Genomic DNA, 19227 nt, shown 5'->3' with positions numbered 1-19227 from the left:
CTGTCGCGTTTGAAGATTTGTTGTTTCCTAATTCACTCATTGGCATTGTCATTTATGTGTATCATGTCTTGTGAATCGAACATTTTGTTACTTGAACATATGGGTTAATCCTTCTGGCTGCCATTTTTCCGCATCGGAAGTTGATCTAGTTTAATACAAAAAAACTGTTATCCAATCATAGTAGTGGGTGTTTACTTCCAAGTCTTGAATGCAGCCCGCCCATCAAAAAGGGAGCATTTCTCGTGCCAGACTGAAAACCAGGCTATAAAATAGCCTATTACTTATCACTTTTGATGTTTTTGAATGTAAAAACCACATGAACGTCATAACAGACCAGACAATAATATAAAATCAATAACAACGCCCGATTCACCACACCTTTAAAAGTAATTCATGCTGAAAATACAAAAATAAGCATGCCAAATTAAATAGACTCACAAAATTTTTTTCAGGTAAGTTGACTGCAGGTAGTGCAAACACAACTGATAATCAGAGAAGGCAGAGCTATGGAAAAGCTCAGGAGAGGGAGCCCAAGAGGCTGGTGGGGAAGGTACGAGGAACGGTAGATGGGTCAGATCCAGAGGCAAAGAAGCAGGGAATCCATTATCTTGGATTTTAGTGTATGCCAAGATCCTTGGAGCCACAATTGCGTCTCAGGAGGTGTACGTTTGAGCGCTATTTGTCAGAGCCGGTCACTGAACATACTGACATGCTTCGGCAGTGATGGCAGGAAAGTGAACTGTGTGTGGTTGAAGACTTGCATCCACTGGCCAAAAAAATCCTGTGCCCGCCACATTTCAATGTGCCAAGTGCAAGTGTTTAGTGTTTAACTTGAATATTAAAATAGACTTAAACAACAAAATAGTTTTAGATACTTTATATTTTGATTCTCTTTAGCGTTACTTTTTGGAAGATTTATTAACAGTTAACATGCACAGATTACATTATGGCCACCTCCCTAATATCCAGTTTGGCCTTCAAAACAGCAGCTATGAGGCAAAAAGCATTGATTTAACAAAGTGAGAATAGGTTTTTTGATACCATGATGCTCCAGTTCTTATATATTTTAGGGTTGGTGGCAATGTAGCACGAAGTCGAACCACATGTTCAATTTGGTTCATGTCAAATTCACCATCATCACCTTTGAACCATTCATTGATGACTTTGGCATTGTCTCATGGCACATTATCCTGTTGGTAAATGACAGGGAACACAGTTGCCATGAAAGGTCGCAGTTCTTCCACAACAATGTTCAGATACCTGACAGCTGTCAGGGATGATGCAATTGTGATAACGGGACCTACAGTAAGTGTCCCAAGTAAACATCGCCCAGCCTGTGACCACCCAACAGTTCATCCAGGTGCCATAGTCTCTTTTGGTAATCGCCTTATTACCATGATGGATCAGGAATCTTAAGTCATCAGACAAGGCAATTGTCTTCCAATTATCCATGGCCCAATCACAATAATCTTTCATTTCATGCATTGTTGGCAGTGGCAGTTAGGATGGAGACCTGGCTGGGTCATCGGCTATGGAGGCCCATACACACACACTCTCAGACAAAAGCTACAAAAGTTGTCACTGGGACGGTACCTTTTAAAAAGGTCATAATATGTACCATTTTGTAACCAGTATGTACTTCTAAGGTAACTTTGAGGTACCAATATGCACCTTTTAGGTAAAAAAGTGTACTTTTTAAAAAAAGTTACCCCCTAGTGACAACTTTTCTACCTTCTTGTACCGTTTTAGCGCCCTGACATTGCCCTGTACACCACTGTTTTAGCTTCTGTTGATTTATTACCCTGTGGTCACTGATAATATTGGGCAACAGTCTGTGCTCCTCTTTGGCATCAATGAGCTTCAGATTACACACAGCTGTGTGCCGGATCATTTAGCCATCAGTGCACCACTTCTGATATGTACTCACTACAGTGGCATGTGAACAAGCCATAAGGCGTGCCATTTCTGAGATTCAAGTTCCAAAACACAGTGGCATCACAATTTGCCCTTTATCAAAATGCAATAAATAAACAGCTTTACCCCTTCTGACGCCAAACACTATACGGAAAGCTGGTCTTTGGGCACTGCATATACAGCTCTTTGAAACGTTAGACGTGCCATCAGTTGATTGCCATGTGTGCTTATTGCTTTAGGCTGGGGGATGTCATAATGTTATCTTATGAATCAATGCATATGTATGTATGTTGTATGTGATAATTTGTTTAAAAATACTAATAAATGTTTTACTCAGTACTGTCCTGTTTTTGTAATAAAGCATTAAACATTTTACTATGAGTGTTATGTTTTTATCCAGTATCAATTTTTAGACAATACCTCTGCCCAACCTCTACACTGAAAAAAATGATTATGGTCCCAATTAAATTAAGCATAATTCAATTTAGCTAGTTTTAATTATTTTATTTAAGTTTTTGATTTTAATTAGTATATATTAATAGGTTTTAAGCGAATTATATGTGCTTTAAATCCAAGTCATTATAATTTATTAAATTCAGTTTAAAAAAATAGTTTGGTTCTTTGCGCATGCGCATAAATGCACATTTTCCCTGGTGCTAAAAGGAGTTTCCAGTCAGGTTCACGGTGACGGTGGGAAAGGAAGACGGGATATTTCAGCCCCGGAGTTTTGCTCAGTCGGTCTATTTGCACAGTAAGTAATATTTCATGTAATACAGCACCTTTTTTTACCGTGAATATTTTTATATACTTAAAATACGCCGTTTATAAGAGCTCCTCCAGGCAGAGTGCTGGAGGCAATCACAGCCGTGACGATATAAGTTAACCAAATACCACACGACTCCGAGAGCGAAATTGCTTTTATACAACAGTTCGACGGCACACGTTTGAAAAACGAAAACTAGAAAACAACAACAGAGTTATTTTAAAAGCCACTTTGTTTGGGAACTACTTTCTTCCGCCATGGATTTCACTCGGCTGTTTTGAATCTCATAACAAGCCGTTTCTTAATATTAGCGTTTCTTTGTCACAAGATGTAGTTTTAAGATTAGTTCAGTCGAGAATATATATGTATAATATTCAAATATTCAGTCGATAAGTTAAGAGAGCGCCTGTTTGAACGTTTGCTTAAGGAAGCTACGGTACGTGAGAACCAGAGAGCGGACGTCAGTGTTTACTCGCCCCACTGACCACCGCCCTCTCTGGGCTACATCTCTGACAGGAATTCCCTGGCTCTGATGTTGGCCTTGTCTGTTATTAACTCGCTTAATATGAGACTTTGTGCTTGCCAGTACTATATAAAAGTTTTAGAGAGTGTCAGAGAGATGTTTTTGCATGCTGCTTATAAATATATCTGTCGCTATATCTTATAACGTGTTTTAATATTCACGTCACGATAAATTCGTTATCAATTGTCCAAATTTAAAAGCTGCAGTGCTTACCTGCAGTTCCACTATGTTTTCGCTTTCTCGGAGTTGCTTACACACACACACACACACACACACACACACACACACACACACACACACACACAGATATAAATATATATATATTTGTGGGTGTTTGTGTATGTGTATGTGTATGTGTATGTGTATGTGTATGTGTATGTGTATGTGTATGTGTATATGTATATATATATATATAACACACACACACACACACACACACACACACACACACACACACACACACACGTACGGGGGGTTTATCAGGACTTTTTTTCCAAACAAGTTTTATACTACAACAATATGAGGACGGGGCGGGAATGGGCGTTTCCTGATTCAGTTGTGACTTATGAGGACTATTATAGTTTATATGAAAAAAATATTATTTGAAAAAGAGAATATAGTCTCAATTTGATTTCTCCTGGTTAAATAAAGAAATAATAATGGATATCACCTACTAGCACACAAATCATTATCCATTAACTTTAACCAAGAGAGTACAAGATTACCTATTATTGTTTCAATATCAACATATAGACCAGGCTTTATCATGCAAGACATTACAAAAGATACATGTGAAGTGTAAAGTGAGATGAGAATTTTTTTAAGAGAGATGAGGAGAGATTTTTTAAATGTAGTTAAATTTAAAAGCAAAAGTTTGACATTTAATGGTTTCCCTGTAAAAAATATCAAAGAGTATTATTGTTCAAGACTAGGTATCTTAAAGAGTACTGTTGAACTTTTGGTTTTAACTGGACATTGCTCATAAAACATGTGCAAGTCACTTCTGCTAAATTAATAAATGTAAATTTATATTGTTTAGTCCTAAGTAAATAAATAAAAATCGTTTTTACATAAGTAAATAAAATAAAATGAAGAACATAACATACATTCCCGAGTCAGACACTCAAACTTTTGAATTCCTTTTATTAACATTTGGGTTAACAAAATTTATTTTATAAACGTATGTGGTATTTCAAGAGAAAAATAAGGGTTGTAGTGTTTTACTCTCACACCTAACTAACCCTTCATGGGAATAAATCTGGGGTCAATGGGACATCATTCACATACACAAACACACAATTAAGTGTTACTGAGTTGTGAGGACAATTTGGATTTACCTGGACATGAATCACATACACAAACACACACCTCAGTAACGCTTAATTGTGAGGACAATTTGGAGTTACCTGGACATGAATCACATACACAAACACACACTTCAGTAACGCTTAATTGTGAGGACAATTTGGAGTTACCTGGACATGAATCACATACACAAACACACACTTCAGTAACGCTTAATTGTGAGGACAATTTGGATTTACCTGGACATGAATCACATACACAAACACACACTTCAGTAACGCTTAATTGTGAGGACAATTTGGAGTTACCTGGACATGAATCACATACACAAACACACACTTCAGTAACGCTTAATTGTGAGGACAATTTGGATTTACCTGGACATGAATCACATACACAAACACACACCTCAGTAACGCTTAATTGTGAGGACAATTCGGGTTTACATGGACAATCACATATACACACACACCTTAGTAACACTTAATTGTGAGGACAATTTGGGTTTACCTGGACATCATTCACATACACACACACACACACACACAACTTAGTAACACTTAATTGTGAGGACAATTCGGGTTTACATGGACAATCACATACACACACACACCTTAGTAACACCTAATTGTGAGGACAATTTGGGTTTAACTGGACATCAACCACGTACATACACACACACCTAAGTAATACCTGATTATGAGGACAATTTTGGTTTAACATGGACCGGAATTAAGTGTTTCCGAGGTGCGTGTATGTGAATGATATCTAGCTAACCCAAATCTTCTTCTCAATTGGGTGTTAGTTAGGTGTGTGTATGTAAATAACGACCTAGTATTGTAAGGACGATCTGGGTTTAACTATGGAAATGAGAGATTTTAAAGTTTTAACAAGAGAACAATAGTCAGCCAGTCATTTAACTTGTAAACTTACAGTAACAAAAGCCACAAACCTTAAAAGAAGGTGACCATGATCTTTCTAAGAACTATTTTTTTTCAACATCAAACCTCGGTTCCTCACGAAATCCCTTATGTTTTGTACAGTTCTTTCTGCTAGCACAGGGTCCTCTGCAGCCTTGCACTGCTCACACTCTGCCTTTGTTGCGAGATGTCCCTTTGAAATATGGACTTTAAAATGTTTCATAACGGCATTCACTTCATTAGCAGTCCATGGCCTTTTCACAATTCTCCTTGATTTGGCATCTGCAAAAAGCAAACAAACAAGTAGAAATAGAATTTGTGTCAAAATTGTGTTTTCTTTAAATTATTATTCAATAACATCTAGGGTATCATCTTTAAACATATCTTTGCAAAATCAATTGTGTGCAGAAAAATAGTTATTTATAGTGACAAGCTGAAAAGACTGAAAAGCTTCCACTCTTAACACTACGAAGACAGGTCACCTTTTAAAATAAACCAAATACCATGTAGAATTAAGGTGTATCAATATACTCTTTCGTTGTTGTAGAATTCGCGACTATTGTTGCATCCAAAACCGCCTACTTCAATACTATATAGTAGGCGAAAAGCCAAAAACACCCGGATGACCTACTACTTCCGGTTAGATTTTGAAGTGTGCATACAACAGACACTTCACTATCCCATGATGCCCCGGGAGAAAAGTTATCCAACGAAGAAGAGGCCTCGTCATGTTCGGAAATGGGGGAACGCGGCAATGTGGCTGTATTCGCGCTGGTATGACAAGATGTATCAACAACGCAGATGTAGTAGGTCCAAATCTCATTCAGTGGGAGGTCACAAAAGTTGGGCTCATTTAATGTGATTAATGAATGATGATCATGATGTTTGCGAGACACAGAATGAGCAGAAAGCAGTGCCTGTGTGATTAAATAATTTATCAGGTCTAGAAAAGGAAGATTTTATTATTTTCATTTAAAATAATCAAAAATGTCCTCATCATTAGCAAATATTATGCAAAAACAGAAAATTGACCAAACATATCGGCCATAATAAGGAAGTGAAAAGACAATCATTTGTCTTTTTGCACCTCCCTTTCTTGTGTTAAATACTTTTCCCTGTGTCATTTCATATTATTAACTTAATTTCTGAACTTATTTGTTTTGGTTTCTTTCTATATATGGATTACTTTGTGAAGGATTTTGTGTATATTTCTTACATGTGCAATCAATGTCTGATGTGTTATGTTGCAACTGTGCCCTGATTTTACAAGAGAGCAGAAGAATTTCCAAGATTCTAGTTTTTGAAGATTACTGAAGACAAACCGACTATGTTTGTGGACTGTGCTTGTGGAAAAACATCTTTGACGACTTTGTCTTAAAATCTTTATTTGGTGAGTGAAACTTATCAGCTCTCTTAAAGTACTACTTAAAAAATTAAGCAGACCAATGTTCATAGTGTAGCATTGTTAATCATTTTAAGCTTGGTCCTTTTTCTGGAGTTTGTAGAAATTGTTAAACAATTTAGTCAGTTCATCTAGAGATTGTAGAAGTAGAAGCTTTGGCCTTTCTCTTAATGTCTGTAGAAATTGTTGCAGAATAATTTGGTCAATTCGTCCAGAAACTGTAGAAGTCACAGAAATAGTTTTGGACTGATATTGCTGCTATAGATTTTAGGATTGTTGACTGGGTGCTAATCAGTAGCCGCTATTTGGTTAAAAATAAGAAATAGCTTGGGACTGATATTGCTGCAAGATTTTAAGACTTGACTGGGTGCCAAAGATGGTCTATAACCAGTCAATTTGCCTTCCATTGAAAGATATATAGAAAGTTTTGACTGACAAATAGAAAACTGTAACTGAGCATTCTGAAGTAGGATTCAGAAAGATCTTAACAGTTTAAACTGTGAAGGCTAATGTTTATTGGTGTGCACACAGTAGATGCACTTTATTATGGTTCTATTGCTTTCTTAATTGTAGTATTAAGAACTAAACAATATGTTAGCACAAACCAATTTTTGTTATTAAGAGTACATTTTAGAATTGTATGTTTGAGTGGGTTTGTCTGTATGTACCAATTGTTTAGTCTGAATAAGGACCTTAAACAGATCCAACACATTTAGTTTTGTTTTCACATCTCTGAGGGTACTTCTCCTGTACTGGTCATTGCTGAGTCTATGAAAAACAATGGTTGTGGATCTAACCTGAGACCCACTACAGAACGGCAAGGAACAGAACCTCCAAATGTAACCATTGATCCGATGATGGAAAATCTGAATGCATATTTGAACAAAAGACTGGAGATAAGGACATGCCATGATGACATCTGTAGGAAATACAGTATCAAGCACTCAGAGAGTTGACAATGGGCTTGGCCGGACATCAAAAGGGCTTATGGAAAGACACAGTGCTTAAAGGCAGAGTAGGCAGGTAAGTCTAAAAAAAAAAAACTTTCCAAATTTGTTTAAACTGTCTTTATATACCAATACATAAGTAAAATGTAAGTACTCTGAAAAAGAGAGTATAAAAATCGAGTGTCTGTATACCTCTCACGACGGTTTTAAACGCAGCTAATTATTATTTACATTCACTTCACCCCCTCCCTTCTGGGCTTCTTCCAAAGCCACCCCCCAAAACACATGAACGCACGGACCGCTCTGCTGGAAGAAGCATTTACCTGAGACGAACCGCGCTCCTTCCTCTCCGCTCACGTTAGTAACATCATGTCAGAATCACATGTAATAATACACCTAACTTTATCACTATGAATATAAACAAATAGGGTGGTTTTAGTACTCACTATCAAGCTAGCATATCGATACTGGTAAAGTTTAAAATATATTTAGTTTGATTTGATAACATTTATAAGACAAAGCTAAAAACAGGTTGCATTGATACACGTTTTATCCGTTAGATTTGTGGTTTTCGTTTGATTTTTAAACTGTTTTCATGCAAGGGGTTTGGCATAAATGCGGATGTCATTTTAAGCATCGGTTTATATGTTTATTTGTCAGAATTTTAAAATGTTTTCACTTGGAGTTGGGGTTAGGATGTAATTTTATGTAACAAAGTTGTTCTAACCCCAATCCCAAGCGACAATGGTAAGAAAATAGGAAAAACAATTAAGTAACCAATACGTGAAACTGGCACGAAAAAAAGTCGTGCCACGGACACGTCACTTAAACCCTCGAAACATTTCGAGCTGAATTTAAATACAGTCACATTCCTATCTTACCATATCTGCGCTACCCACCTGACCAACGGTGAGCTCAAACTGCCAGAAGCTGGCGGAAGGCTCGCCAGTGTTTTGATTGGCTGAAACACTCGGGGCACAGGGAGTGCCTTTCAGGTAGCACTGCCTTGAAGGCTTCGTTGAGCACTTAAAACACCAACGAGCGCGCATGTGTGGGCAGATCCTGTAGCAACAGGGGTGGTAGCCATGGTCGCACGAGAGAGAGTGATCGTCGTGCAAGCCAATAATTTGTTTCGTCCCGAATAGAAAAAATTTGCTGCGTTTTAAACAGTCGTGAGAGGTCTACAAACACTCGATTTTTATACTCTCTTTTTCAGAGCACTTACATTTTACTTATGTATTGGTATATAAAAACAGTTTAAACAAATTTGTAAAAAAGTTTTTTTAGACAAGTCCTGCCTATTATAGCTTTAAGGACAAACACCAAGAAAGATGGATGGTCTGTGATTTTGCTCAAACAAAATCGACAGCACCTGCAGAAGTGTGAGATGGACAAACTACAATGTCAGATTGAAGCTGAGAAGGTTAAGGTTCGAGCATTAGTTATACGACTGCAAAATGAAAAGAGAGATAAACTGTTAAACCAGAATGATTTCCAAACAAATTGAAACAAAAAACGGTTTCATAGCGAGGACATTAACTAAAGAAACTAGCAGCTGCAACAAGCAAGTGACTGAACAACAAGGTACTGAAAATCAACAACTAATGGCTCTTCTGAGAGAGCTACCACATCACTGTGAAAGTGGTGATTTAGATATAGAATCACTAAATACAGACTCAGTGATCACAGTCTGGCAATAGAGAAAGGCCGACATAGACAAACATGGCTCCCAAAAGAAGAGCGAATCTGTGTCCATTGTGACAGTGACGAGATCGAGACAGAGACACACTTTCTCCTTTACTGTGGTAAATATAAAGAGCTTAGAGAAAAACACTTTGACAAAATCTCAAAGCTCATACCAGAGTTTCATAGCTCTTCAGACTCAGATCAAATGAAGATGTTACTGGGGGAAGACAGACACCCATCAGTTGCTGCTAAATTCATTTATCAGTTACACACCATCAGAAATAATCCACAGCCCTGATCTTGTACAGTATTTTTATTTTACCTCTCATCTGCCCCCATAAATGTACATTTGTATACTTCATATGTTTATATTTCAAAGTCTACTTTATATTGTAAATATCCTCTGATTCTATTTTATTTTATTTGCAGTAGTACTTCATCCATCACCCAGCACCTTAGCTTAATTGCACCTTAATGTTTGTTAATATTGTGTTATTGTATGTTTCTCGTTTTATGTATAATGCTTTGGCAATATTGTAAGTGACACAATCATGCCAATAAAGTTCTTTAAATTGAATTGAAAAATATAGAGGCTGAATCATCTATTCACACCTATGTTCCAAAGATCAGATCTACAGTCAGGCTCGCTCCTGTGATTGGCAAAAACAGAATGACTGAAGTTTACAACGAGGAGGAGAATGGAGAGAGACGAACTCACACTGTGACAAAAGTGGTGAAGAAATATGTTCCACATAGAACATACCAGCCAGCAACACCTGAGCAGATTGACAAATGGTCAAGGGAACTACCAGATGTATACAAGAATCCACAAAAGACTTAGCAAGTTTTACAGCGGCTGCACAAAATCTACACACTACACCCATTAGATGGAGCATTCATTCTCAATGTCAATTTGAGGGCCAGTGACCAAAACAAGCTAACTGAAAGCATCAACATCAAAGCTGGTGAGTTTCAAGGCGAGTTGGTGAGTTTCAAGAAAACATTGAAGCTGGATGGGAAGCTATAAAAACATTCTTATTTTAATTATAAAAAAATTTAACAAGGACACTGGTATGCCTGAAGATCCAGAGATCTCTAAAAAAAATTTTCATTCTAAGGTAATAACCACATAACATATCCATCTTGACATTTCTGTCAAGAAATCCTTCTAAAATTACACACTGCACCTTTAAGATTGCAGCCTGAGATCACCAAAAAAACCAAAATGTTGTGAGGGCCACCTGGATAGAAGGTTTCAGCAGGAACAAAAACCAACTCTACTAAAAGCTGTTGCGCTTCAGGGAAACTAAAGACCCCCTCTCTACAGCACCAGCTAGTTGCATTTCATCCAAGACCTGATGGAGTTTTTGAACCAGAAGCAGACAAGAGAAAACTCAACAATAGAAGCAGAAGGTGATGCCCTAGCAGATGATGCTGTTAATGAAGTTGTGAAGGAGAGGGGTGCACAAGCGGCATTAACGAATCCCAAACAAGAAAGACACTTGACTAAAGACATTAAGCAAGTTCCTAATGGAACCTCCAGAGAACAAATGTGGTTGATGAAAGATTCAGCAAAACAGAGGGACGTCCATTTATAAAATGTCATAGGCATGCCAATGCACAAACGACTCAGCCTGGCAGTACAGGGCCCCGAAGAGCAAGTTCTAAATGTATGCCATTGTGAGTCAATTAGTCTGCCTAGAACTGAGGGATAGATGGGAGTAGTGTTTATAAGAGTCCATATATTGCGGGACTAGAGTTTTTAGGCTCTAGCATGTCATCAGAGGATGAAGAGGTAAACATACCACCACTGGTAAACACTGTAGTGTCCTGCCAACAATAAATAGGGACAGTTTTAATTGCAGGTAGAAGTTGTTTGTGAATAATCTACTTTCTTTGGCAAGATACGTTTCCCTTTTCTCTTGTGTGTCATTGCATGTGTTCCAGAGAATAAGCAAGACCTCTGATGTTTGACACCTTCACCACATTGCACCTACCACCAAGCTGAAACATGGGAAGATCCACAGAGCACATCCACGTCCACTATTTTCACATTACTCTAACTTGCAAATAACCTGCACGACTCAGCAGTGTGCAAAACAAAAACAAAAACACCTCCGCTAAGTCCACATGATCACAACCTTAAAATGAAAGTTTATAAAGGGCTCAAGCATTCTTACAAAGAAATGCAGCCTTTTGAAAATTGAAAAATGTTTCAAGGATCACAAGAACAACCCTAACATTGGGTTGTTACAAAGTAAAAACAATAAACATACACATACCTGTGGAGCTGACAGGGTCATTTGGGGGCATTTTTCGTTTTCCTATAGAAAAAATTAATGTTAAAAACTGTATCACACATTACGTAACATTGGAAAAGTGAAATACAACAATAAACACACACATACCTGTGGAGCTGACAGGCTCATTTGGGGGCATTTTTCGTTTTCCTATAGAAAACAAACAAGTGTCATGTTAAAAACTGTAACACGCATTACATAAAATAGGTAAAGTGAAAAACAACAATAAACATACACATACCTGTGGAGCTGACTGGTTCATTGGGGGACATTTTTTGTTTTCCTATGGCAAAAAGCAAAATTCTATTAATCTTTTATTCTACAAAATCAGTTGCAAACCATCTTCAACTGAATATAAATGTAATCCAAAAAAATACCGTTGGAACTTTCAATCTCCTCATCCTGGGTCGACTTTACATGGTCCACCCTCTTTTTGTTTCCTAAATTTAAAAACACAAAATGCATAGTTAAACTAGACAACCCAAATACTTTGTTTCTGTATATGCAAGCAGGATTACTTTGCCACTGCCCCACTATTGGCATCACTTAAGTCATCCCCTCTGACCATAACCCCTTTCATATCTCACTCTGCATTGCACTGCACTGCAGAAGCTTTAAATTTATGCTTTGTTACTGAATGCAAATATGGCAGCAATAAAATTAACAGTGACATAAAAGATGCTTATAGAATACACTTTAACAGGCATAAATGTGTTTGAAAATAGGGAAACTTCTATTTGTAAAAAAATGAGACAAAAATTATTCATAATTATTAGGTACCTCTACATGTTTAAAAACTACAAAAGAAAGTACCAAAACTCCTTACATTGTTAATCAGACACATTCCTATTTAGGCTAATTTGCTATTTTTTATAAACCATATACAACCCCAAAACAGAAAAAGTTGGGACACTGTAGAAATTGTGAGAAAAAAAGGAATGGAATAATTTACAAATCTCATAAACTTATATTTTATTCACAGTAGAATATAGATAACATATCAAATGTTGAAAGTAAGATATTTTGAAATGTCATGCCAAATATTGGCTCATTTTGGATTTCATGAGAGCTACACATTCCAAAAAAAGTTGGGACAGGTAGCAATAAGAGGCCAGAAAAGTTAAATGTGCATATAAAGGAACAGCTGGAGGAGGACCAATGTTTAGGAATGGGAATGTTGTCCTATTCTTGTCTAATACAGACTTCTAGTTGCTCAACTGTCTTAGGTCTTCTTTGTCGCATCTTTCGCTTTATGATGCACCAAATCTTTTCTTTGGGTGAAAGATCTGGACTGCAGGCTGGCCATTTCAGTACTCAGATCCTTCTTCTATGCAGTCTTGATGTTGTAATTGATGCACTATGTGGTCTGGCATTGTCATGTTGGAAAATGCAAGGTCTTCCCTGAAAGAGACGACGTCTGAATGGGATCATATGTATCTAGAACTTGGATAAACCTTTCAGCATTGATGGTGCCTTTCCAGATGTGTAAGCTGCCCATGCCACACGCACTCATGCAACCCCAAACCATCAGAGATGCAGGCTTCTAAAAAGAGCACTAATAACAACTTGGGTTGTCATTGTCCTCTTTAGTCCGGATGAAATGGCATCCCAGTTTTTCAAAAAGAACTTCAAATTTTGATTCGTTGGACCACAGAACAGTTTTCCACTTTGCCAAAGTCCATTTTAAATGAGCCTTGCCCAGGGAAAATGCCTGTGCTTCTAGATCATGTTTAGATATGGCTTCTTTTTTGACCTACAGAGTTTTAGCTGGCAACAGCGAATGACACGGTGGATTGTGTTCACTGACAATGTTTTCTGGAAGTATTCCAGAGCCCATGTTGTGATTTCCATTACAGTAGCATTCCTGTATGTGATGCAGTGCCATCTAAGAGCCCGAAGATCACAGGCATCCGGTATGGTTTTCCGGTCTTGACCCTTACGCACAGAGATTGTTCCAGATTCTCTGAATCTTTGGATGATATTTTGCACCGTAGATGATGATAACTTCAATCTCATTGCAATTTTTCTCTGAGAAACTCAGAAAACTATTTTTCGCCGCAGCATTGGGAGAATTGGTGATTCTCTGCCCATCTTGACCTTTGAGAGACACTGCCAATCTGAGAGGCTTTTTTATACCCAATCATGTTGCCAATTGACCTAATAAGTTGCAAATTGGTCTTTCAACTGTTCCTTATTTGTACATTTAAATTTTCTGGCCTCTTATTGCTACCTGTCCCAACTTTTTTTGGAATGTGTAGCTCTCATGAAATCCAAAATGAGCCAATATTTGGCATGACATTTCAAAATATCTCACTTTCAACATTTGATACGTTATCTATATTCTACTGTGAATAAAATATAAGTTTATGAGATTTGTAAATTATTCCATTCCTTTTTTACTCACAATTTCTACAGTGTCCCAACTTTTTCTGTTTTGGGGTTGTAGACTAGAAAGATAACACTTGCAAGTCTGCATGAAGACTGAAGATAGACATGTAGTGAATACATTACATTACTGATGCACACATGATTAAAATTTATTACATACCATTTACTCTATGGAGAGAATCCGATTCTTCGCCGTCTTCATCACTTTCTTCTTCGTCGTCTAATTCAGGATCAATTTCATCTACAAAAAAGCACACATGATAAACACACGCTTTACATACAAGTTCTGATTCCAATTAGTTACTTTCCTAGCATTTTAGTCAGCAATGAAACTAATTAAAATTACCCAATAATATCAGTCTAAAAAGCAATCTTTTTAAGCACCAATAAAAATTTTACAACAGTTATTTTGAAACATGTTTGGAATTTACGTTTTACAATGGAATTTAAAATTTTAGTTTTCTCTTGTTTTACAATGACCACGTTTACATGCTCCCTCATTATGCGATTATAATGGGATTTCGGCAATATTGCAAGTATACTCGACCTCATGTAAAAACAATACTTCATAAAAATAATTTGATTAAGCTCATAATCGTATCAAGTATAATCATATTAAAACATGTGTCATACGTAGTTTTTAATCGCAGTATTTGTCCATGCAAACGCTTTAATGACATCTATACCTCACTAACTGAAATGCATGTGGGTTTTTGAATATTTCTTTAAATGCATAATCAATGTCTAATGTGTTACATTGCAGCTTTGCCCTGATGTAATCAACATATGTGCCTGCAGTTGTATGGCCTATAGAAACTGATCAGTGTGAATAACTAAGAAACACCATTCCTCAGGGTAGACTGCTTGAAAGTCCAACCTCCTGTAGGAGGTCCTAACAGGCCTTTTGTTATCATGTATAAACTTTAGGTAAAAAAAATGTAGAAGGTTGACATGACAACATCACTCCTGAAGAACTATGCTACATAAGAACCTTCATTAAATCTCTTTTCCCCATAACCACTTTGTGATGCTTACTTATTTTACAAATTAGATGCAATCTAATGTGTTGGCGTTTAACGCAAGGCTTACTCTGATTATTGGAAATAATCGCATTATTAGTGTACATGTAAACCTAATCAATGACTGCATGTATGCTATTGCTAAATTAATGATATTCCTGTAAGGTACTTTGTAAGATTATTCAAATATATATAAAATTATGCACATACCTTCAATCTCAATTTCACTAAGAGACTTTCCTTGGAAACTTGCAAGGGTTCCTTTCTCCATTGCCAGAAGCAGCTTTGAGATTTTTGCAATTTCTATAGTTGCATCTGGCAACCGATAATAGTCTCTATGGACCCGAATGTCATGGCCCAAAAAGTTGGCAAGCTGATCCAGCTCATTATCCTTAAGATTAAGAATCTGGGACATTGTTGCAACCTGCTTACGAAGTTGTGTAGATCTGAGATATTCAGCGTTCTGGGCACCACACTGATTTGCAAAAAGCCTGATGCAGTCTTGTCCCCTGAAGAAACTGGTGGCTGAACACTTTGGTCTTGCAAATAGAAAGGGGTTGTCCCCATCTACTTCACATGAATCTCTCTTGTCCACAAGAAGTTGTATTGCTCCAACAAGATCAGGGCTTAGCAGAACAGCAACTTTTCTCCCTTTTTTGCCCATTATTTCTACTCTGCTAAAATGCTTGGACATTTTTTGCTCAAACGGAGACAGACCAAGAGCTATGTCCTCGTGGAGCTCAGTTTGGTCTCTTTTCATAAAACACTCAAGTGTCATTTTTGAAACTTCTCCTGCACGACGCCGGTTAAAGATGATTACTTGTGCCAGTGTCACTTTGGCGAGTTCTGCGTATGCCTGTGAAGACTCTTGGTTTTTCAGGTTTTCAAAAGCATCAGCTGATTTCTTCTCTAGGCACTGGTGGAGAAGCTGCACATCATGTGTGAATGGTATGGTAGATGGTTTGTTGAACTTTGATTTGCTTAAAGTAGCAAGAGCAGCATGGGAGACATGTTCTGCCCATTCACTTGAGCAAAGTCTTTTGAATCGCTCTGCTGCTTTCGTCAGAGCATCATCCTCTCCTGCGATGGCCCTGCAGAGAATGATGTCAGCAATTTTGTTAAGTGAATGTCCTAACTTTAGCGCAAGACTTGGTGTCTTATATGAGTGGCTCTTTTCTTCATAACCAGCAACATCTTTCACGGCCTCAATGACTTTGTAAAAATTGTTTGGCTTCAAAGCATCTTCAAAGCTAAGTATGGAGAATTTTTTTTTCATGCTTAGCAAGAGTCTGCCCACTTCCCGTACCTTCTGTCTGATGTATTCAAATTTTGTTGGATCACTTCCATGTTTGTTGTAAAGACTCTGACTCAACTGCAGTATGAGAAAATCATTTCGAACAACAGATGAAATGTCATCATTCTTCATATTTCCCAAGATTTTCCACACTTCAGGAGAGATTGCTTGAGAGAATGTTGACTCTGCAATATCAGCCAAAACTAGAACTTTAGCCTTACCAGTTGCTTCAGACTCGGAACAAATCTTTGAAGAACATCTCCGTGTATGGCGCCACAACTCCTTGCGAACAAACAGGCCTTTACAGTATATGCAGTGCACGTATGTTTTGGTACTCAATTCGATCTCGGATCTTACTGGTCGTCTTCTAACCTTCAGTGGTCCACTCTTATTCGCCATAACCTCTTGATTATGTTCATAGTTGCCTCTGTTTCGAAGCTTCTCAAGTAACCTTTTTCTGTCCTTGGAGTGTTTAGGAAGCAGAAATGCAGCCGCAATTTCCGTTTCACTGTCTTCATGCTTTTTAAAGTGACGGGCAATTTTAGACTGAGGTTTCTTGCACACATAACAGTAATTTTTGTGGGTGGAAAAAGTGTCTTTGAGGTTTGACTGTTTATCACAAGACTCTTTTGGTGTTTTCTTAAAACTCTGAAGCATCTCCATATTCCTTGTGGTAGTGTCGTGATCATTACATACGAGATCTTGAGCAGAGCTGGATTTGTCACTAACCATATCTTGCTCAGTGGATGAACAGTGAGTGGGTTGAGACACACTCTCTGCCTTCTTAGACTCTGAAAATAGTTGAGTGGTCTTACAATATGGTGGATTCCTTGTATTGATAGTTAGACTGTCGCTGTTTTGTCTTGAATCTGGGATGAATTCATCAGAGGATTCATCAATGCTGTTTTCAGCGTGAGGAGTATACTCTTCATCAGAACTGCTTTCTTCAGAACTGGAAAATGTAACATCCATCTAAAAAAAAGAGCCAATAATACGTTTTTCATTATTATTTCAAAATGCTTAAGATAAACTTTACTCAAGCACAGGTTTTATATAACGGAGTTTAAAATGTTTACAATGTGAGATTAAAGAAATGAATATACCGATTTCTCATTCTTCATGAAGCAGGTTTTGTGCCATGATCTTGAACACACTGAAAAAATGAAAGTAGAAATATTCAGGTGCTGGTCATATAATTAGAATATCATCAAAAAGTTGATATATTTCACTAATTCCATTCAAAAAGTGAAACTCGTATATTATATTCATTCATTACACACTGTGGCACTGCTCAGGTGTTATAAAAGCCCAGGTTGCTCTGATAGTGGCATTCAGCTATTCTGTATTTTTGGGTGTGGCATATCACATCTTCTTTTTCACAATACCCCATAGATTTTCTATGGGGTAAAGGTAAGGCGAGTTTGCTGGCCAATTAAGAACAGGGATACCATGGTCCTTAAACCAGGTACTGGTAACTTTGGCACTGTGGGCAGGTCAATGAAATCTGCATCTCCATAAAATTGGTCCTTGTCTCAAGCAACTCTTGAACAACAGACAGCGTCAGAACCGTCTCGCCTGGGCTAAAGACTAAAAGGACTGGACTGCTGCTGAGTGGTCCAAAGTTATGTTCTTAGATGAAAGTAAATTTTGCATTTCATTTGAAAATCAGGGTCCCAGAATCTGGAGGAAGATAGGAGAGGCACATAATCCACATTGCTTGAGGTCCAGTGTAAAGTTTCTACAGTCAGTGATGCTTTGGGGTGCCATGTTATCTGCTGGTGTTGGTCCACTGCGTTTTCTGAGGTCCTGGGTCAGAAAGTTTTAGAGGCCTTCATGCTTTCTGCTGCTGACCAACTTTATGGAGATGCAGATTTCATTGTCCAACAGGACTTGGCACCTGCACACAGTGCCAAAACTACCAGTACCTGGTTTAAGGACTATGGTATCCCTGTTCTTAATTGGCCAGCAAATTCACCTGACCTCAACCCCATAGATTTTTGTGAAAAGGAAGATGTGAGCTGAAGGTCACTATCAGAGCAACCTGGGCTCTTATAACACCCGAGCACTGCCAGACTGATTGACCCCATGCCACGCTGCATTGCTGCAGTAATTCAGGCAAAAGGAGCCCCAAAAAAGTATTGAGTGCTGTACATGCTCATACTTTTCATGTTCTTACTTTTCAGTTGGCCCAGATTTCTAAAAATCTTAGATTTCTAAAACTTACATACAAATACTTACATTTGCATGTTAAGCCAAGCCATTTTCGACTAGAAACAGGTCCACTGCAATTTACACAAAAATCCAAACTGGATATTACTGCGCAATGAACTTCATGATGGCACTATAAAGAAATAAAGAAGAAAAAGTAATGTATTAAAATCAACTTTACATTGATAGACAAATCACAACTCCTATTCCTAAATGTCACTTTTGTCACAACAGCTTACAATTGCTTTGTCCATTTTTAGATGCCCTGTAAATAACCAATGTCAGTGGCCAAGGAAGGAGTTTAAGCTTTTAATGAAAATGATATTGTAATTTGCACTTTATAATGTAACAAGCATGTGTCTGGGCATCAAGGGCATCTAAAAAATGGACAAAGGTGTTATCTTAAAATACTTTCAAAGCATCACATTTCTTAAATTACAGTTAATTAAAATTCTTTAGTTTGATCCTTTAAGCTTCCCCCAATATATATTACTTAAAATTCAGATATTACAGAAGAAAATCTTTCTCAGTGCAAACCCCTCATCAAAAGCTGAAGAC

General features: G+C 37.5%; 1 protein-coding gene across 1 annotated transcript; it reads right to left on the bottom strand.

Annotated features, from left to right (window-relative positions):
* Window positions 1-4393: 4393 nt before the first annotated feature.
* Window positions 4394-18735, bottom strand: LOC135760663 (uncharacterized). The gene is made up of 9 exons (XM_065274748.2): window positions 18700-18735; window positions 17565-17614; window positions 15378-17433; window positions 14309-14389; window positions 12138-12200; window positions 12002-12043; window positions 11869-11910; window positions 11743-11784; window positions 4394-5707 (listed from the first exon to the last, which is right to left on the bottom strand). The coding sequence occupies exons 2-9, from the start codon at window positions 17580-17582 to the stop codon at window positions 5484-5486; spliced, it is 2568 nt and encodes an 855-aa protein (XP_065130820.1). The 5' UTR covers window positions 17583-17614; window positions 18700-18735; the 3' UTR covers window positions 4394-5483.
* Window positions 18736-19227: the final 492 nt, after the last annotated feature.

Source organism: Paramisgurnus dabryanus, chromosome 1 (genome assembly GCF_030506205.2).
Source record: "Paramisgurnus dabryanus chromosome 1, PD_genome_1.1, whole genome shotgun sequence".
NCBI lineage: Eukaryota > Metazoa > Chordata > Actinopteri > Cypriniformes > Cobitidae > Paramisgurnus > Paramisgurnus dabryanus.
The sequence above is the reverse complement of the archived record's forward strand: the minus strand, read 5'-3'. Positions and strand labels throughout refer to the sequence as shown.